At 49.1% G+C, this 22,179-nt stretch overlaps 2 protein-coding genes across 3 annotated transcripts in view; both read left to right on the plus strand.

The window, feature by feature from the left end:
- MSH4 (MUTS-like protein 4) overlaps nt 1-22,179 on the plus strand; it is a 255,757-nt gene that overhangs the window by 68,084 nt on the left and 165,494 nt on the right. The gene's annotated exons all lie outside the window — the stretch shown is intronic.
- LOC149822254 (uncharacterized) lies at nt 274-21,786 on the plus strand. The gene is made up of 3 exons (XM_089981328.1): nt 274-349; nt 14,375-15,124; nt 21,450-21,786. Exons 1-3 carry the CDS (start codon nt 274-276, stop codon nt 21,458-21,460), a joined length of 837 nt encoding a protein of 278 aa, XP_089837454.1. The 3' UTR covers nt 21,461-21,786.

Consider the following 22,179-nt stretch of genomic DNA (forward strand, 5'->3'; position numbering starts at 1 on the left):
CATCAAGGAGGCAGAGGCCGCAAACGTTTTGGGCAGGGAGGTCGTGGTATCTTACCTAGACCTAATATTTCTGGTGTTTTTAATACAGGGAATCAGAGGAGAGTGCCCACTTGTTTCTAATGTAACAAAAGAGGACATGTGAAAGCTGATTGTTGGTTTAATCTACAAAATAAAGGAAAAATAAACAAAATTGAAAATAAGTCAGCTACTACTGTGGACACGAAAGCGCCATCTACAGATATGCAACAACTTTTGTTATCAGCATTATCACAGATGGCGATCAAGCAAAATGAACAAGGCGAGTGGTATGTTGATTCCGGCGCTGCCACTCATGTTACGGGTAATGTCGGTAAGTTATCTCACTTATTGCCTTATTCTGAAAAAGGTAGTATAGTTACGGGAGATGAAACTTGTCACTCCATTAGTCATACTGGCAGTGCACATATCCCTATGTCAGAGTCCTCACTTCACTTGTCAAATGTTCTCCTTGCTCCTAATATTAAAAAGAACATTGTTTCTGTAGCTAAACTTGTTGACGATATGAATTCTTTCGTCGAATTTATTCCCTCTTCTGTTTATGTTAAGGATCTACGAACGAAGGAGACATTCGCTAAGGGGGAGCGACAAGGAAACATGTACGTTTTCAAGGAGATTCCCTCAATGTCTTCACCTTCAGCCCCAGTCCTCCAGTTAAAGTCGTCCAAGCATTCTTCAGTGTCTTCGCCTTCAGAGTTTTTTTTTTCCCTTCGTTGGAAGTTTTTAATTCATCTGATTGTAATAAGCCAGATATTTGGCACAATCGTTTGGGCCGTTGTAGTCGGGGCTTCGTTGAAAGTCTTGTATCTGATGGTCTTCTTCCATAGTCTAGTTTATGTTCATTTTTAGATAATAATAAATGTTCCTCATGCGAACTCTGCAAAAGCCATGTTCTTCTGTTTCATATTATTAATAAAAGGGCTTCAAAGCCATTTGAGATTATTTGTTCCGATGTTTGGGGACTCGCACCTATTCCTTCTCTTTCCGGTAGTCGTTACTATGTTATCTTTATTGATTCTTATTCCCGTTATACTTGGATATATTTCTTGAAACATAAGCATGAAGTTTTTCAAGTATTTCGGGAATTCCATTCGATGGTCAAAACAAAGTTTGCTTGTGATATTGTGCATTTGCAATGTGATGGTGGAGGAGAGTATTTATCGAACGAGTTTATTGCCTTTCTTCGGGATAAAGGAATAAGTCGTCAGGTTTCTTGCCCTCATACTCTTCAACAAAATGGGGTTGCGGAAAGGAAAGACATGCATATTGTCGAGAGTGCGATGATCATGTTACATGATAGCATTGTCCCCGTTAGTCTCTGAACAGAAATTTTTCATACATCTGTTCATGTCATAAATCGTCTTCCTATAACACTTCTGGATCAACACTCTCCATATTATACTTTATTTGGGCAACATCCCTCTTATGATGAGTTGCGTGTTTTTGGTTGTGTATGTTATGTACATATTGATTCATCTCTGCGAAATAAGTTTCAGGACAAGGCCGTTAAGTGCAGATTTGTTGGGTATGCGGATGAATACAAAGGCTATCGATGCTATGATCCTACTACAAAACGTATTAGGACCTCTATGAATGTTGTTTTTGATGAAACAAATTTTCTGGAAAATGACTCTGAAGCGTTGCCATCTCGAGAAGTAGAGGTATATGATCCATGGATGAGTTGTAACGCCCCAAAATTTCGACTTGTGATTTCGAAAACCTTATCGAAAAACCTTTCAAAGATTTAAAGTTTAATATTTAAAAACAACAGCGGAAGACATTTAGAAAGGGACACAAGTCAACAATCCTGGGTACGTTAGCTGAAAAACCATCATTCACATGTACAACATCTTAAAGGAATTTAAGAAATAAGGCAATCGATTAAAATCTGCAGTTTATTACAAAATAGGTCTTTTATTCCAAAGTTCAATAAATCTAAGAAAAACTCCAAAAAGTCCCAGAGCCAAGCCGCCAGCAGAAAGATGATGAATCTTGATCCATGTTGCACCACGCCATCGGCTGCCCGTAAGGTCCTACTCCTCACCTGCCCATGAAGTGGGTCAGTTTTACAACAAACCAGTAGGTGCACGAACAGATAAGTAGAATGAAAAATAAAACAAGATATTCATGAGATAAGCAGTTATAATATTTAAGCAATTAAAACAATTGTAGTCTATTCTAACAAATGTAATAAGTGCAAAGAGAAGCAGTGGGAGTCTCAGTCATCTATATCTATTCATGAATATATTATTTAAGTTCTGATATTAACTGGCCTGTGGGTACGCACAGACGCGAAACGTAGAAACAGCCGAGACCGATCCGGGGGTTTATTATGTCAGGTGTTTTCATTAACCCGGATGGCTGACTGAGTCCGCTCCTAAGGGGACGGTCAATGACCAAGAGAGTAAATCCCCAAAGGCATTCGTGGCCCATGGATGCATCCAACTTCTGCAGAAGTGCCTGGGAATTACCACCTAGGATAATTTATGGTAATCCCAATTCCCCTAACTCCGATGACTGGGGAAAACCGAGTCTTTTGCTCGTGGGGTGGTTGTTAACAACCTGTCCATCGGAGTCTTTGTACCATCCATCCTCTCCCTTGATGAACCGTGAAGATCGGATGGGTACGACGGGGGTTTCTTAACCGTCGTCCCATCCTATATGCTCTGGTCCATTAGACCCAATCGAGCATCTTGCCTGTGAAGGCGAAATGGTCCCCATTTTATGTGATCTCAGCATTTTGCTAATAGCATTCATCGAGGTTGCCACAACCTCATCATCCCACCATCATAACCCACATGGGACGTACTTGTCCAAAAGTACGATCGTACCTTCCTAGAGGTACAACTACGATGGAAGGGCAACATAATGGTATATGATTCTTTGGTTCCTACATGACATGTTTTGCTTTTCTGAGCAATTGGCCCGTGGAGGCCGATATTATTACATCCAAAACAATAAAGTGTAAATTTCACACTTCAATACACTCCATGATCTTACATAAAATTCATACCGTACTTGCCTTAAGGTTCGATTACAATAGCAATTTCAGTGCATTCGGAATCTATTCACAAAGTCTACCTTAAGTATGCAGTTCCAGAGGAGTAATCATGCAAGATAGACAATCATCAGTTAAGTAATCTTGCACGTAAACAGGCATGCCAATTAAACTACTTGATGAGTCTACTAAAAGAATTTACATTATGCAATTTCAAATGAATCACAAAGAGTAAACTTTGACCAGTCAATATTTCTTCAGATACACAAGTATGCAAATTAACTATTCTTCCTCAGAAGTCTTATTTTATTTTGTTCATACATACTATTCGTGCGACTTTCCCCTACCTCGGGATGTCTTGCAGCTGCGTGTGCCTACGCGTGTAGATGATACGAGGCTCGGGCCGCGGAGCCAGAACGAGGGTCCGATGCGAGGTCTGCAACAGTGCTATGTTAATAATAATGCGGAGCAAAAGAAAGACAAACCTGCCTATAGGAAAAAGAGAGGCAGCCGGGGTGTGCCCCTACTGGCCGAAAACCGAAAAACGACAAGGGGCGGGCCCTTGCCTGCAGACAGCAACGGGGCGACAGGGAATGAGCCCCTGTCGACAACTACAGAGGCGGCAGGGGGGTCAGCCCCTGCCAATCGCAAAGAAGCGGCAGGAGCTGAGCCCCTGCCGGCAAAATAAATGTGGCAGGGGCTGAGCCCCTGCCAGAAACAAACAAGTGACAGGGGCTGAGCCCCTGCCAGCAACAGCCAAGTGGCAGGGGCTGAGCCCCTGCCTGAAATAATGAAAGTGGCAGGGGCTGAGCCCCTGCCTGCGAAAATGAAAGTGGCAGGGGCTCAGCCCCTGCCAGCAACAATGAAAGTGGTAGGGGCTCAGCCCCTGCCATCAACAATGAAAGTGGCAGGGGCTCAGCCCCTGCCAGAATCGATTAGGTGGCAGGGGCTGAGCCCCTGCCTGCGAAAATGAAAGTGGCAGGGGCTCAGCCCCTGCCAGCAACAATGAAAGTGGCAGGGGCTCAGCCCCTGCCAGCAACAATGAAAGTGGCAGGGGCTGAGCCCCTGCCAGAACCGATTAGGTGGCAGGGGCTGAGCCCCTGCCTGCGCAAATGAAAGTGGCAGGGGCTCAGCCCCTGCCAGAACCGATTAGGTGGCAGGGGCTGAGCCCCTGCCTGCGCAAATGAAAGTGGCAGGGGTTGAGCCCCTGCCAGAAACGGCAAGTGGCAGGGGCTGAGCCCCTGCCGGAATCATCGAATCGGCAGGGGCTGAGCCCCTGCCGACTGACACTAGACGGCAGGCAAAGAGGTGCCGCAGGGGGTGACTGGACCCCCGCCGGCCCTTCGACAGCCCTACAAGAAAAAAAAAAAAAGGTGAAGAAAGGTGACAGGGGCCTGAGGGCACCCTGTCGACCCTCCGAAGGGCACAGGGGACGTGGGAGGGCACGGCAGGGGCCATACGCCGCCTGTCGGCCTCCCGGCGAGGAGACAGAGGGGGGGGGGGAAGGAGGGAAAAGGGAGGAGAAGAGAAGAGGGAGGAGCGTACCTGGGAGCGGTGGCCGGCGTCGGCGACAGGGCGCAGCGAGGGAGGTGACCGGCGCGGAGGGGGGAAAGCTCGAGAGGGCTGCGAGAGGGGGGCGAGACTCCCCTCGCCCTCCAACCTCTCTCTTAAAGGCGAAGGGGGGCATCGGAAGGGGAAACCCCTGGTGGGTTTCCCAAATCTTCCCGCAAGAGAAGGGGGAGAGGGGGGTGGGTAGCGGCGCCCGAATGCTCGGGTTTTTCTTAAAACCCTAACATAAAAAGGGGCCCGGGTCGGGTCTGGACCCGACCCGGCCCGGGTCCAAACAGATTTTTTTTTTTTTTTTTGGGATTTTACATCCTACCCCTCTTAAAAGAATTTCGTCCGCGAAATATCTATTACCTCGAAGAATCAAAATACAGGTCAGGATATTTTTCCCTGATATCGTTCTCAGGTTCCCAAGTATATTCGTCAATCCCATGATGTTGCCACCGAACCTTTACAAATGAAATGGTCTTTGATCTAAGCACTTGGTCACGACGGTCGATGATCTCCACTGGTCTTTCTTCGAAAGTCAAGTCCCCTCTAATGTCCACATCATCATAATGAATGATATGCGATGGATCGTGAACATACTTCCTCAACATGGATACGTGAAAAACATTATGGATCTGAGCATACTGCGGAGGTAACGCCACGCGATAAGCTGCTTCTCCAATTCGCTCCAGGATTTCGAACGGTCCGACGTATCTAGGACTCAGCTTTCCCTTCTTCCCGAACCGAAATACGCTCTTCGTCGGAGATACCTTAACAAAAACCATCTCACCAATATCGAAGGTAAGCTCTCGTCGGCGACTATCTGCATAGCTCTTCTGCCGACTCTGAGCGGTACGGAGTCGTTCCCGAATCATCTGCACTTGTTGAGTATAGTGTTGCAAGACTATAGGTGCCTCCAATTTTCGCTCGCCAACCTCGTCCCAGTAAACAGGGGATCGACATGGCCTCCCATACAAAGCTTCGTATGGGGCCATCCCGATGCTCGCATGGTAGCTGTTGTTGTACGCGAACTCCGCCAAACTAATGTGGGAGTCCCACTCTCCCTTCCAGTCCATCATACAGGCTCGAAGCATGTCTTCCAAGGTTTGAATCGTACGCTCCGACTGCCCGTCCGTCTGAGGGTGAAATGCAGTACTAAACTTTAACTTTGTGCCCAACGCCAACTGAAGTTGTCCCCAAAACCTTGAAGTGAATCTAGGATCACGATCGGAGATAATCGAGACTGGAACACCGTGCAATTTCACAATCTCTCTAACATAGAGATCAGCGAGACTATCTAACGATTGGTTGAGACGGATAGGTAGGAAGTGAGCCGACTTGGTGAGTCTATCTACGATCACCCAAATCGCGTCATGCTTCCTCCGCGTCCTCGGAAGACCGACTATAAAGTCCATGGTAACATCTTCCCACTTCCAAAGAGGGATCTCTATCTGCTGCATGACCCCACCGGGTCTCTAGTGCTCGATCTTGATTTGCTGACACGTTAAACACTTCGAGACATACTCAGCCACGTCTCGCTTCATACCGTTCCACCAATAACTGCGTTGCAGGTCCTTGAACATCTTCGTGCTACCCGGGTGAATTGTGTACCTAGACTTGTGGGCTTCCGCAAGAACTTCATCTCGAAGAACCGGGTCATCAGGAACCCAAAGGCGCTCCCTTAACCATATACTTCCATCCTCCTTCAGACGAAAAGGTGTATCTGCCAATATCGCTTGAGCCTTCAACTTTTCGTAGCGTGCATCAGTCTTCTGCCCATTGATGATTCTCGCTAGCAGCTCAGGTTGAGCAACAAGGTGAGATAAGCCGATTAAACCTTGAGTGACCGCGAAAGGTTCCCATGAGGCTAGGTCTTCGACCAACCTCCATCCAGCAAATAAAGCATTTATCGAGATTTCCGGTGCTTTGCGGCTGAGAGCGTCAGCCACAACGTTCGCCTTTCCTGGGTGGTAGGAGAGGGTGAAGTCGTAATCCTTGAGGAATTCAAGCCAACGTCGTTGTCTCATATTCAATTCCTTCTGTGAAAATAGGTACTTAAGGCTCTTATGATCGGTGAATGCTTCAAACTGCTCCCCATACAAGTAATGTCGCCATATCTTTAGTGCGAACACCACCGCAGCTAACTCTAAATCATGAGTTGGGTAGTTCTTCTCGTGAATTTTAAGTTGTCGAGAAGCGTAAGCGATCACCTTCCCATTCTGCATCAGCACGGCCCCTAGGCCTGACCCAGAGGCATCAGTATAAATCACGAATCCGCCCTTACCAGAAGGTAAGGTCAAAATAGGAGCACTGGTAAGTCGCTCCTTCAACAACTGGAAACTCGCCTCGCACTTCTCGTCCCATATGAATTTAGTCTCTTTCTTCAGTAACTTTGTCAGGGGTAACGCAATTTTAGAAAAATCCTGAATGAATCTTCTGTAGTAACCCGCTAGTCCAAGGAAACTCCTGATATCACGCGCGTTCTTTGGTTGCTGCCAACCAAGTACAGCCTCCACCTTTGTAGGGTCCACGGACACTCCTTCCTTAGAAATAACGTGTCCCAAAAATATGACTTCCTCGAGCCAGAATTCACATTTAGAGAACTTGGCATACAAACGTTCCTTTCGCAAGGTCTCCAACACAACTGTTAGGTGCTCTCGATGTTGCTCTCGACTTTTTGAGTACACCAAGATGTCGTCGATGAACACTATCACGAAGGTGTCCAAAAATGGCTTGAACACCCTATTCATCAAGTCCATGAAAGCTGCGGGGGCATTGGTCAGTCCGAACGGCATGACTGTGAACTCGTAATGTCCGTATCTCGTCCGAAAGGCCGTCTTAGGAATATCCTCATTCCTAATTCTGAGTTGATGGTATCCGGACCTAAGATCGATTTTCGAGAAAACCTTGGCCTTCTGCAACTGATCGAACAAGTCTTCGATACGCGGCAATGGGTACTTGTTTTTTATTGTGGCCTGGTTGAGCATTCGATAGTCGATGCACAATCGCAAAGTCCCGTCCTTCTTCTTCACGAAGAGCACAGGAGCTCCCCAAGGAGAAACGCTGGGGCGAATGAATCCTTGATCCAACAACTCCTGCAACTGCTTCTTGAGCTCCTCAATCTCAGCTGGCGCCATTCTGTAGGGTGCTTTGGAGATTGGTGTCGTACCTGGTAGCAATTCAATACTGAATTCTACCTCACGAGACGGTGGAAGTCCCAACAGCTCTTTAGGAAAAACGTCGGGGTAATCGCGAACAATATCAAGCTCACTGATGGGAATGAGCATTGGATCTGACTGGATAACACTAACCAAAAAGGCAGTGCATCCCTTCCGCAAGAAGTTCTGTGCCTTAAGTGCCGAGATCATCCGGCTTGCTCGAACAGGTCTGGGAATTCTGAATTCTACTCTCGAAGAGCCTGGAGGTGATAAAACGATCTTGCCATCACGGTAAAAGATCTTGGCATGATACTTGTGCAACCAATCCATGCCTAGGATGACGTCAAATTCAGTCATCTCCAGCAGGATAGCACAAGCAGGCAAGTGCCGCTCTGCCACAACTACGTCCAATTCAGGTATGAAAGTGGTGCAAACCGTGTTCTTCCCAACGGGGTTATACACGTCTAATGCATTATCAAGCATTTTTACCGTTATATGTAATTTTTTTACGATTTTTTCAGAAACAAACGAATGTGTGGCACCACAATCAAAGAGTGCAAAAGCTGCTTGATCAGCAACAAGAATGGTACCTTGAACGAGATCCCCTTTGGTCAATTGATCGACCGTGGCTGCATAAACTCGACCCGGCTCTCTGCCACTGCTTGGTTGTGCTCGCTGTTGTTGCTGATGAGGTGGTCGAGGAGGCTGAGATACGTTGCCGGTTCGCTTGAGTTCATCTGCTGCTTTCTTCCGGCAGTCGCGTATGAAATGGCCCATCTTGCCACAGTACAGGCATCCGCCAGTGTCCCGCGGACAAGATTGTCCCACATGAGGCCTCTTGCACCTGGGGCAGTTATCACTCGACGGTTGCCTGGGTGGTGGAGGGCCCTGTTGTCGCTGGCGTTTTGCTGGAGGAAACTGCTTCTTCCCTGCTTCAGTCTTCTCTGGAAAAGGTGGTCGTTGCCCTGGGCCGCCGGAAAATGTCTTCTTCTGCTCACCACCTGACGCGGTTGACTTCTTGGCTTGCACACTTTTTGAACGCTCCCAATCCTCGTTCAGTAGGGTGGCTGCTGCTACTGCCGCAGAAAAAGTCGTGGGCATGCTGGTGAGAACCCTATGCCTGAGTCCTTCCTTCAGTCCGCGAATAAACTTCCCGGCCCGCTCATGATCATCCTCGAATAGGTGAGGACAATAGCGCTCCAACCGTTGAAATTTGGCGATATAATCGTTCAAACTTAAGCTGCCCTGACACAGCTCCAGAAATTCCACCTTCTTCTTTTCCCTCGCATGAGGAGGGAAATAGTTTCCGAGGAAAACCCTTCGGAAGGCCTCCCACGGAATCACCTCAGCACCCGGAAACTGCACCTCCCGCGTAGTGTCCCACCATTCTCGAGCGTCGTCCTTCAAACGAAAGGACCCGAACATCGTCTTCTTATCATCAGGAACGGACAACACTTGGAACACCCGTTCCACCTCTTTAACCCAACTCTCCGCCAAGTCAGGATCAACCTTGCCCGAGAAAGTAGGAGGGTCTAGCTTCAGAAATTTCTCATATGTGGCGGTTGGTGCATTCCCAGCAAGGGAACCCGGATCCTGATGGGGACGACCCTGGTTACGAATCGCCTCAGCTAAGGAGTTGAGGGTATCCATCATGAATCCCCTCTGTTCACGCAACTCATCGGCCATGCTGTGGCTTGAGTTTCCCGCCATCCTTAAAAGCAACCAAGATAAAAATCAAAAATACTGAAGACATACCAGTAGGCATAAGTATAGAAACAAAGGCAATAACATAAATCTTTATTCCGAGAGTCAAATATTTAGAATCCAGCTGTGCTGGTACATAAGCAAAAGTTATATTCCGCAGTTATAAATGAGTTCACAGACTCCAACAAAACTGGGTGCGTGCTACCTCCCCTTAGGGACGACTAGAGTACTTCCTAAGATATTCCCTTCTATTGCCTGTGCGCCTGAATCTGCGCTTAGGGGTGAAGGGAAGTGGCTCATCGTAGGAGGGCTCCTGCCCGTAAAGGGGCGTCGCCGGAGTATATTCCGGTGAGCCAAGGCTATAATCTGAAGAATCCGTCGCAGGTGTATATGTGGGTGATACACCGCCCACTGGGTCTGCCGGAGGTGGCGGTTGCTCGCCGGCAGTCGAAATTGCGATCTTGTCGTCATGCTCAGCCTTGTGGAAGCAAGCATCCATGGTGTGGCCTGTTTCTCCGCAGAAACCACACTCCTCTGCTAACTCAGGGGGAACAAAATCTCCCGATGACTCCTGTGGTGTCTGATGGTGCACCCGAATGTGTAAAGGCACGAAACCACCTTCTCGAGCATGCACTTCAGCCCATGCTGCTGCCAAGGGTATCTGGTAGGCGATCGGTAGTGAGAAGCCTTGCTCATCCGTAAAAATGGGTAGAGGAGGGCGGTTAGTCCAGTAACCAGCCCCGAACATCTCACGTCCGCCCCTCCCCCTTACGGAACGACCACGTACACTACGCGTGCTCCTACCGCGAATACCATTAATGTAACAACCCGTTAAAAAAAAAATGGTTAGGATTCGGGTCGGATCCGGACCCGGACCCGACCCGGACCCAATGGAGGCACCGCCTCCCTCGTGTCTTTAAAAAGATAAGGCAGGGGGGGGTTTCAAATACGAAACCCTCCCCCTCGCTGTCTCTTCTCCCTCACCGCCTCCCGACTCTCCCTCGCTCGTCTGCTGCCGCCATTTGCGACCTCTCTCCGCCGCCGCCGCCGACGCCGACCACCAGGTACGTTCTCCCTCCTCTTCTTCTCCCTTTTTTTTCCGTCTCTCTCTCTCTCTCTCTCTCTCTCTCCCATTCCTCCCCCCCCTCGGTTCTTCGTTGCACAGGGAGGGGAGGGCTGAGCCTCCTCCCTGCTTTCGTACGGCAGGCGAGGGGCGGAGCCCCCTCCCTACTTCCGTACGGCAGGGGAGGGGCTGGGCCCCTCTTCCCTGCTCTCTGCTACGGCAGGGGAGGGGTCGAGCCCCTCCTCCCTGCCCCTTTTTGTTGCGCCAGCAGGGGCCATCGGCCCCTGCCTTTCATTTGCCAGCAGGGGCCCATGGCCCCTGCCTTTCTTTTGCACCAGCAGGGGGCCATCGGCCCCTGCCTTTCATTTGCCAGCAGGGGCCTATGGCCCCTGCCTTTCTTTCGTCAGCAGGGGCATAGGCCCCTGCCTTTTGTTTGCCAGCAGGGGCCTATGGCCCCTGCCTTTCTTTGGTCAGCAGGGGCATAGGCCCCTGCCTTTCATTTGCCAGCAGGGGCCTATGGCCCCTGCCTTTCTTTCGTCAGCAGGGGCATAGGCCCCTGCCTTTTGTTTGCCAGCAGGGGCCTATGGCCCCTGCCTTTCTTTGGTCAGCAGGGGCATAGGCCCCTGCCTTTTGTTTGCCAGCAGGGGCCTATGGCCCCTGCCTTTCTTTGGTCAGCAGGGGCATAGGCCCCTGCCTTTCGTTTGCCAGCAGGGGCCATCGGCCTTTGCCTTTCTGTGTGCCAGCAGGGGCCATTGGCCCCTGCCTTTCTCTTTGCTAACAGGGGCCATCGGCCCCTGCCTTTTTGTTTGCCAGTAGGGGCCGATCCCCTGCCCCTTTTGTGCGCAAGCCTATACCCTTGGTCGACAGACCCGGGGAATCTTTGGAAGCTACATCGTAATGGGGACAGATTATTACAATTGTTGATCTCCAGCGAGGAATTCCTAGTGAACGTGAGTCATCTGCTCACATTGACTACATCCCTCTTTGGGCGGCAAGGCTCATTTGGCCCTGCCCCATCCTTTTTGGTTTTGAGTCATTTGGGACCGTTGGCCCCAACTCTATGTATTGGAGAAGTTGAGTCTTTGCCTTGCTTTTGCTTTGTCGGGGCTTGCATGTTAATATCGCATATTCGCAGCTACGACGGATCTCATTCGCGCTCCGCGACCCGAGCCGTCAATTGTGTACGTCCGCAGACGTCGGCAAGCTCGTAACCCTCCAAGGTAGGGGAAGATTGTACGAAAGACTTGGATAATTGAATTAAGTTCAATTAAACTAAAAACGATCAATAAAATGAATATATATATATATATATACAAATATATATATATATATATATATATTTATACGAGTATGCACTTAACTCAAGGACGCGGTTTCACGATCCTTGCCCTTTACCTTATGTCAGTCTATACTTACCATCGTGTATCACGTCGAGATCTCGTGTTGCATTCTTGCTTATGGTTTGTATGTGCCGTCACGCATCGTGGCGAGGTTCAGTGTCGCACTTCTGCTTACCGCCTTTACCTTGTCGCCGCGCTTTGCGCCTAGGCTCTTGTTTTTGTATGTATTATTACTGCTTTGCTATTGCAGATGCCGCACAGGTTTTTGCTCTTTGCATATGCCTTAAAGGCATCCTCAGGCATTCACTTCTCTCTCTTGCGACGAGAGTTGAGATGGGAGCTAGCGTTACATCCTCGTCTAAGGAGGGGGATACCTTGCAAGGATCCTGACTCCTTAAGTATGCAGTCCTGCAGACGAGTTGGAGGTTCTGTTGAGAAACATGTATCCCGTCTATCGAGGCCGGTGTCGAGTCATGCGAGGCATGTAGATACCCCGATAGCGGATGAGGTTCTAGAAAATCGCAGGCATAATGTTGGCACAAGGTACTGCTGTTTCAAAGGATATAGTAAAGTTGATAAACTTTACATCCTTGTGAAACACTCCTGTTGAGGCTTCTTTTGAGGAGCTATACCCCCTTCATCCTAGAGTACTTGTAGTCGTGCACGACACGTCTAGTACTGCGATGATCGGATGAGACGGTCGTGCGACCACGAACAGTGCGAAATGTACAATGCTGAAATCACATAAATGGCCTCACATTCGCCTTCACAGGCAAGATGCTTGAGTGGTTTAAAGACTACAGCATAGAGTGGGTCGTTAGTTAAGCAACCCCTAACGTACCTGTTCGTTTCAAGTGGTCTGTCAAGGGAGAGGACAGGACGGTACAAACTCCAATGGACAGGTTGTTAACAACCACCCTACGGGCAATGATCCGGCCTCCCCAGTCATTGGAGTTAGGGGAAAGGGGCTACAATAGTTAGCTCAAAACTTCTGCAGAAGTTGGATGCATCCGTGGCACTGCCTCCTTCGGGGAATCCTCTCTCGGCTAAAGCCGTCCCTCTGGAGCGGACTCAACTAGCTTTTCGGGTTATTCAAATACATAGAATAACAGACGCCCGAACTAGTCTCAGTTGTTTCTACGTTTTGCCTGCGCGTACCCGCGGGCCAGTAATATCGAAACATAAAGTCTGTTCACACTGGTTGTTGAGTAGTGAGACTCACTTGCACTCGCTTGCACTACTGACTCACTTGGACTCACTTGCACTCGCTTGCACTACTGACTCACTTGGACTCGCTTGCACTCGCTTGCACTATTGACTCGCTTGCACTACTGATTCGCTTGCACTACATACGCGTTTGCACTATTTATCTGCTTGCATTGCTTACCTGTTGAACTGCTTATCTACTTTAAACTGTGTAACCTACTGAATGAAATGTACATAATTCAGTTTCCTTGTAGTCTATCTTGTGCACCTACTAGTTTCTTTAGCGAAACTAACCCAGTCTATGGGTACAGGTGATGAATAGGCACTTCACGGGCGATGGCGCGATGGCAAGATGGTTTCAAGACTCTCTTCTTCCTGCTCTTAGCTCGCGTCCTGATGTTTTTGGGTCTTGTAATGGATTTTCCTTGGGACATCCGAATTTTGTACTTTTGGAACCTTCTTTTAATGAAAGTGCCTTTTTCAAGTAGCATGGGTTGTATGTTTTGGTTCTTCAGCTAACGTGCCCAAAGTGGTCAACTTGCCTTTCTAAAATTAACAAAAGGATGGGCTTCCGCTTATTTCTTAAACCAACTCTGAAATAAAGAGATTCTTTTAGTCTCTTGCCTGTTTTATGAAAGGTTTGAAAGTTGAAATTTTGGGGCGTTACATCTTGGTATCAGAGCTAAGGGAAGTAAGGATTCTTGACCATTGAGCATCCGCATCGCGCTGTGAGTATACCTTTCTTTTTGCTTAGTAGGTGTTTTTTTTGCATTGTTAAGCTAAGAGGCTTGACGCGTTCTGCTTATGTACCAGCATTGCTGGGTTTTCCTAAACTACTCATGTTAAACATGAATAGTACTTATGTTTCTGGCTTATTTCGATCCTCCTGAAAATTCTAATTATTGGTATTCCTTGTTTACTCCAAGGATGGCAAGAAACTCGAATGAAGGGTCTGCTGACGATTGGTCAGATCAGCGGGGATTCGTGTTGGATTCCATAAGTTCCCTAGCAGCGGCTATGCGAGACCAGATTCGTTCTCAAAGGGAACCAGCGCCCGTTTCTGAGCCGAAGCCGCATACCGCAGTGACGTATGAGAAATTCCTGAAGCTTGACCCCCCGACCTTCGATGGCAAGCCCGACCCAGACATGGCCGATAACTGGGTGAAGGAGGTGGAACGAGTGTTCGAGGTCTTGTCAGTGCCCGATGACAAGAAGACGTTATTCGGGACCTTTAGGCTGAAGGAGAATGCCCGCAGTTGGTGGGACATGGCCCGGAGTATGCAGTTTTCGGGAATTTCGCCCATTCCTTGGGAAGCTTTTAGAAAGGCTTTCTCGGGGAACTACTTCCCGCCTCATGCGAGGGAGAAGAAGAAGGTGGAGTTCTTGGAGCTCAGCCAAGGCAATTCGAGTTTGACGGATTATATCGCCAAATTCCAGCGCTTAGAACCCTATTGTCCCAACCTGTTCGCGGATGATCGCGAGCGAGCAGGAAAGTTTGTTCGGGGGCTAAAGGAGGGGCTCATGCATCGGGTCCTAACCAGCATGCCCTCGACCTTCTCTGCGGCAGTTGCTGCTGCCACCCTCCTGAGTGAGGCCTGGGAGCGCACTAAGAGTACACAGGGCAGGAGGCCACCCGCTACGGGTGGTGAGCCGAAGACACCTTCCGGTGACCCAGGCAAACGATCGTTCCTTCCTGTGAAGAGCGAAGGAGGAAGGAGACGATATCCTCCTTCGAAGCGTCAGCGGCCTCAGGGCAACCCTCCAGCCAGGCAGCAGACGAGCTATGTGTGCCCCAGGTGCGGTCGATCCCACATCGGGCAGGCGTGCCCGCTCGACACAGGCGGATGCCTGTATTGTAGCAAGATGGGCCACTACGCGCGCGACTGTCGCAAAAAGGCGGCTGACGACGCCAGGCAGACCAGCGGAGCACCTCTGCTCCCTCGGCCACCACAGTCCCAACAGCAGTATCAGACGCCGCAACCGCAGGCGAGCGGTCAAAGGAGGGCACCGGGACGCGTCTACTCAGCCAAGGCCGAGCAGCTGACCAAGGGCGACCTAGTGCAAGGTACCCTTTTTGTCGCTAACCAAGCGGCTTTTGTGCTTTTTGATTGTGGTGCCACACACTCTTTTATTTCGGTAAATTTTGCCGAGTTTTTGCGCGTACCTGTAAAACCCTTACATAATACCCTTGAAGTGTATAACCCGATTGGAAAAAATACTGTTTGTGCGACCTACGTACCAGAGTTGGACGTAGTCCTGGCAGATTGGCATTTACCGGTTTGTGCTATCCTGCTAGTGATGACGGAATTTGACGTCATCCTAGGCATGGATTGGCTGCACAAGTATCATGCCAAGATTTTTTGCAGAGATAGCAAGATTGTTTTGTCTCCCCCGGGAATGCCCAAGGTGGAATTCAAGATCGTGAAACCTGTTCGGGCAAGCAAGTTGATTTCGTCGCTGAAGGCGCAAAGCTACCTCAGGAAGGGATGCACTGCCTTTCTGGTTAGTGTCGTCCAGTCCGAGCCGACGCGAGTCTCGATGGGAGACTTGGAGGTTGTGCGAGATTTTCCAGACGTCTTCCCGGAGGAACTGCCAGGCCTTCCTCCACCTCGTGAGGTGCAGTTCAACATCGAGTTGCTGCCGGGTACTGCGCCAATTTCTAAGGCTCCATATCGGATGGCACCAGCCGAGCTCGAAAAGCTCAAGAAGCAGTTGCAGGAGTTGATGGATCAGGGATTCATCCGCCCCAGCGTCTCGCCTTGGGGAGCTCCTGTCTTGTTTGTGAAGAAGAAACACGGATCTTTGCGATTGTGCATCGACTATCGGATGCTCAACCAGGCGACAATAAAGAATAAGTACCCGTTGCCACGCATCGAGGATCTGTTCGATCAGTTGCAGAGGGCCAAGATCTTCTCAAAGATCGACCTTAGATCTGGGTATCATCAACTCAGAATTAAGGGAGATGATATCTCCAAGACGGCCTTCCGGACCAGGTATGGGCATTACGAATTTACGGTCATGCCCTTCGGACTCACTAACGCTCCTGCAGCGTTCATGGATCTCATGAATAGGGTGTTCAAACCCTTCTTGGACACCTTCGTGATCGTGTTCATTGACGACATCTTGGTGTATTCCGATAGCTGGGAGCAACATCGTGAGCACTTGAGAGTTATTCTCGAAACTTTGCGAAAGGAGCGTTTGTACGCTAAGTACTCTAAGTGCGAGTTTTGGCTCGAGGAGATCATGTTTTTGGGACATGTCATCTCCAAGGAAGGTGTGTCCGTGGATCCAGCGAAAGTCGAGGCTGTACTCAGTTGGCAGCAACCGAGGAATGTTCGTGACATTCGGAGTTTTCTTGGATTAGCTGGGTATTATCGAAGATTTATCCAGGACTTTTCTAAGATCTCTCTACCCTTGACGCAACTCCTGAAGAAAGAAGCTAGGTTCGTGTGGGACGACATGTGCGAGAACAGTTTTCTGATGTTGAAGGAACGTCTTACGACTGCTCCTATTTTGGCCTTACCTTCGGGTCAAGGCGGCTTCGTGATTTACACCGACGCTTCCGGGACAGGCTTGGGTTGCGTCTTAATGCAGAACGATAGAGTGATCGCCTATGCATCGCGCCAACTTAAAATACATGAGAAGAATTATCCGACTCATGATTTGGAGTTAGCAGCGGTGGTCTTTGCATTGAAGATATGGCGGCACTATTTGTATGGGAAGCGGTTCGAGGCTTTTACAGATCATAAGAGCCTAAAATATTTGTTCTCACAGAAGGAGCTGAATATGAGGCAACGGCGTTGGCTGGAATTCCTCAAGGATTACGACTTTACCTTGTCCTACCACCCGGGAAAAGCGAACGTTGTGGCCGACGCTCTGAGCCGCAAGTCTCCCAGCGTTTCCGTTAATTTGTTATTTGCGGGGTGGAAGCTGATCGAGGATTTGATATCGTGGGAACCGTTTGCAGTCACTCCAGTTTCGATCAGTCTTTCCAGCATGGTAGCTCAACCTGAGCTATTATCTAGGATCTTTGTTAGTCAAAAGAGCGATGAGCAGTACGAAAAGCTGAAGGCTCTAGCGCAGCGGGCCGATACCCCCTTTCGTCTGAGTGAGGAAGGAGGTGTATGGCGTAAGGATCGTCTCTGGGTGCCAAAAGACCCTATTTTGAGAGATGAGATTCTCGCTGAAGCCCACAAGTCCAGGTACACGATTCACCCGGGCGGCACAAAGATGTTCAAAGATTTGCAGCGCAGATATTGGTGGAGTGGAATGAAGCGGGACGTAGCCGAATACGTTTCGAAGTGTTTGACTTGCCAACAGGTTAAGATCGAGCACCAGCGACCAGGCGGAGTGATGCAGCAGATGGAGATTCCACAATGGAAGTGGGAGGACATCACGATGGATTTCATCGTCGGTTTGCCAAGGACGCGGAGGAAACACGATGCGATTTGGGTGATCGTGGATCGACTCACTAAATCGGCGCATTTCCTCCCTTTTCGGCTCAGTCAGTCCCTGGACAGCTTGGCAGATCTCTATGTCAGGGAGATTGTGAGATTGCACGGTGTTCCTGTGTCAATCATCTCCGATCGTGACCCGAGGTTCACCTCCAGGTTTTGGGGACAACTGCAGTTGGCCTTGGGCACGAAACTGAAATTCAGCACCGCTTTCCACCCTCAGACCGACGGACAATCTGAACGCACGATTCAGACTTTGGAGGACATGCTGCGAGCGTGCATGTTAGACTGGAAGGGAGAATGGGACTCTCATACCGGGTTGGCAGAATTCGCGTACAATAATAGTTATCATGCGAGTATCGGTATGGCCCCGTACGAAGCTTTGTACGGGAAGCCTTGTCGATCACCTGTTTACTGGGATGAGGTTGGTGAGCGGATGTTAGATTCACCTATAGTGCTACAGCACTATACTCAGCAAGTGCAGATGATCAGGGAACGTTTGCGTACCGCGCAGAGTCGGCAGAAGTGTTACGTTGATCGTCGACGTAGAGAGCTGGAGTTCTCAACAGGAGATATGGTTTTTGTTAAGGTATCTCCTACAAAGAGCGTTTTCCGTTTTGGGAAGAAAGGAAAGCTGAGTCCCCGGTTCGTCGGACCTTTTGAGATCCTGGATCGGATCGGTGAGGCGGCTTATCGTGTTGCGCTGCCTCCTCAGTACGCTCAGATCCACGACGTCTTCCACGTATCTATGCTGAGAAGATACGTTCACGACCCATCACACATCATTCATTATGATGATGTGGATATCCAAAAGGACTTGACGTTCGAGGAAAGACCAGTGGCAATCGTTGACCGTCGAGACCAAGTGCTCAGATCGAAGACGATTTCTCTTGTAAAAGTACGTTGGCAACACCATGGAATAAATGAATGTACATGGGTTCCCGAGTCGGATATCAGGGAAAAATACCCTGACTTGTATTTTGACCAGTGTAAGGAATAAAAATTTCGCGGACGAAATTATTTTTAAGGAGGGTAGGATGTAACAACCCGTTAAAAAAAAAAAAAATGGTTAGGATTCGGGTCGGATCCGGACCCGGACCCGACCCGGACCCAATGGAGGCACCGCCTCCCTCGTGCCTTTAAAAAGATAAGGCAGGGGGGGGTTTCAAATACGAAACCCTCCCCCTTGCTGTCTCTTCTCCCTCACCGCCTCCCGACTCTCCCTCGCTCGTCTGCTGCCGCCATTTGCGACCTCTCTCCGCCGCCGCCGCCGACCACCAGGTACGTTCTCCCTCCTCTTCTTCTCCCTTTTTTTTCCGTCTCTCTCTCTCTCTCCCATTCCTCCCCCCCCTCGGTTCTTCGTTGCACAGGGAGGGGAGGGCTGAGCCTCCTCCCTGCTTTCGTACGGCAGGCGAGGGGCGGAGCCCCCTCCCTACTTCCGTACGGCAGGGGAGGGGCTGGGCCCCTCTTCCCTGCTCTCTGCTACGGCAGGGGAGGGGTCGAGCCCCTCCTCCCTGCCCCTTTTTGTTGCGCCAGCAGGGGCCATCGGCCCCTGCCTTTCATTTGCCAGCAGGGGCCCATGGCCCCTGCCTTTCTTTTGCACCAGCAGGGGGCCATCGGCCCCTGCCTTTCATTTGCCAGCAGGGGCCTATGGCCCCTGCCTTTCTTTCGTCAGCAGGGGCATAGGCCCCTGCCTTTTGTTTGCCAGCAGGGGCCTATGGCCCCTGCCTTTCTTTGGTCAGCAGGGGCATAGGCCCCTGCCTTTCGTTTGCCAGCAGGGGCCATCGGCCTTTGCCTTTCTGTGTGCCAGCAGGGGCCATTGGCCCCTGCCTTTCTGTTTGCTAACAGGGGCCATCGGCCCCTGCCTTTTTGTTTGCCAGTAGGGGCCGATCCCCTGCCCCTTTTGTGCGCAAGCCTATACCCTTGGTCGACAGACCCGGGGAATCTTTGGAAGCTACATCGTAATGGGGACAGATTATTACAATTGTTGATCTCCAGCGAGGAATTCCTAGTGAACGTGAGTCATCTGCTCACATTGACTACATCCCTCTTTGGGCGGCAAGGCTCATTTGGCCCTGCCCCATCCTTTTTGGTTTTGAGTCATTTGGGACCGTTGGCCCCAACTCTATGTATTGGAGAAGTTGAGTCTTTGCCTTGCTTTTGCTTTGTCGGGGCTTGCATGTTAATATCGCATATTCGCAGCTACGACGGATCTCATTCGCGCTCCGCGACCCGAGCCGTCAATTGTGTACGTCCGCAGACGTCGGCAAGCTCGTAACCCTCCAAGGTAGGGGAAGATTGTACGAAAGACTTGGATAATTGAATTAAGTTCAATTAAACTAAAAACGATCAATAAAATGAATATATATATATATATATACAAATATATATATATATATATATATATATATATATATATTTATACGAGTATGCACTTAACTCAAGGACGCGGTTTCACGATCCTTGCCCTTTACCTTATGTCAGTCTATACTTACCATCGTGTATCACGTCGAGATCTCGTGTTGCATTCTTGCTTATGGTTTGTATGTGCCGTCACGCATCGTGGCGAGGTTCAGTGTCGCACTTCTGCTTACCGCCTTTACCTTGTCGCCGCGCTTTGCGCTTAGGCTCTTGTTTTTGTATGTATTATTACTGCTTTGCTATTGCAGATGCCGCACAGGTTTTTGCTCTTTGCATATGCCTTAAAGGCATCCTCAGGCATTCACTTCTCTCTCTTGCGACGAGAGTTGAGATGGGAGCTAGCGTTACATCCTCGTCTAAGGAGGGGGATACCTTGCAAGGATCCTGACTCCTTAAGTATGCAGTCCTGCAGACGAGTTGGAGGTTCTGTTGAGAAACATGTATCCCGTCTATCGAGGCCGGTGTCGAGTCATGCGAGGCATGTAGATACCCCGATAGCGGATGAGGTTCTAGAAAATCGCAGGCATAATGTTGGCACAAGGTACTGCTGTTTCAAAGGATATAGTAAAGTTGATAAACTTTACATCCTTGTGAAACACTCCTGTTGAGGCTTTTTTTGAGGAGCTATACCCCCTTCATCCTAGAGTACTTGTAGTCGTGCACGACACGTCTAGTACTGCGATGATCGGATGAGACGGTCGTGCGACCACGAACAGTGCGAAATGTACAATGCTGAAATCACATAAATGGCCTCACATTCGCCTTCACAGGCAAGATTATTGAGTGGTTTAAAGACTACAGCATAGAGTGGGTCGTTAGTTAAGCAACCCCTAACGTACCTGTTCGTTTCAAGTGGTCTGTCAAGGGAGAGGACAGGACGGTACAAACTCCAATGGACAGGTTGTTAACAACCACCCTACGGGCAATGATCCGGCCTCCCCAGTCATTGGAGTTAGGGGAAAGGGGCTACAATAGTTAGCTCAAAACTTCTGCAGAAGTTGGATGCATCCGTGGCACTGCCTCCTTCGGGGAATCCTCTCTCGGCTAAAGCCGTCCCTCTGGAGCGGACTCAACTAGCTTTTCGGGTTATTCAAATACATAGAATAACAGACGCCCGAACTAGTCTCAGTTGTTTCTACGTTTTGCCTGCGCGTACCCGCGGGCCAGTAATATCGAAACATAAAGTCTGTTCACACTGGTTGTTGAGTAGTGAGACTCACTTGCACTCGCTTGCACTACTGACTCACTTGGACTCACTTGCACTCGCTTGCACTACTGACTCACTTGGACTCGCTTGCACTCGCTTGCACTATTGACTCGCTTGCACTACTGATTCGCTTGCACTACATACGCGTTTGCACTATTTATCTGCTTGCATTGCTTACCTGTTTAACTGCTTATCTACTTTAAACTGCGTAACCTACTGAATGAAATGTACATAATTCAGTTTCCTTGTAGTCTATCTTGTGCACCTACTAGTTTCTTTAGCGAAACTAACCCAGTCTATGGGTACAGGTGATGAATAGGCACTTCACGGGCGATGGCGCGATGGCAAGATGGTTTCAAGACTCTCTTCTTCCTGCTCTTAGCTCGCGTCCTGATGTTTTTGGGTCTTGTAATGGATTTTCCTTGGGACATCCGAATTTTGTACTTTTGGAACCTTCTTTTAATGAAAGTGCCTTTTTCAAGTAGCATGGGTTGTATGTTTTGGTTCTTCAGCTAACGTGCCCAAAGTGGTCAACTTGCCTTTCTAAAATTAACAAAAGGATGGGCTTCCGCTTATTTCTTAAACCAACTCTGAAATAAAGAGATTCTTTTAGTCTCTTGCCTGTTTTATGAAAGGTTTGAAAGTTGAAATTTTGGGGCGTTACAGTAGTGCTTCGCATCAGCAGATATTTGAAGGGAACAGTGAATAAGGGAATATTCCTATCCTCTTCTTCTAAATTAAAATTGCTTGCTTATACTGACTCAGATTGGGGAGGTGACCCTAGTAACCGTCACTCCACCACTGATTTTTGTATTTTCTTAGGAGAATCTTTGATCTCGTGGCGATGTAAAAAGCAACAGAAGGTCTCCTTATCATCCACTGAAGCCAAATACAGAGCCATGGCATCTACCACCATGGAAATAGTATGGATTCGACGTCTTCTGGAAGATATGGGAGTAGTTGTCAAAGAACCCACAAAGCTATGCTGTGACAATAAAAGTGCAATCTACATTGCCAAGAACCACACATTTCACGAGC

Source organism: Nuphar pumila, chromosome 11, assembly GCF_984573655.1.
Source record: "Nuphar pumila chromosome 11, dmNupPumi1.hap1.1, whole genome shotgun sequence".
Classification (NCBI taxonomy): domain Eukaryota; kingdom Viridiplantae; phylum Streptophyta; class Magnoliopsida; order Nymphaeales; family Nymphaeaceae; genus Nuphar; species Nuphar pumila.

What these genes read in the sequence shown, in the direction of transcription:
- LOC149822254 (XM_089981328.1), top strand. Translation starts at nt 274, where the DNA reads ATGGCGATCAAGCAAAATGAACAAGGCGAGTGGTATGTTGATTCCGGC. An exon ending in TCATGTTACGGGTAATGTCG is followed by an intron (nt 350 to 14,374) that starts GTAAGTTATCTC and finishes TTCCTTGGGAAG; the next exon opens with CTTTTAGAAAGGCTTTCTCG.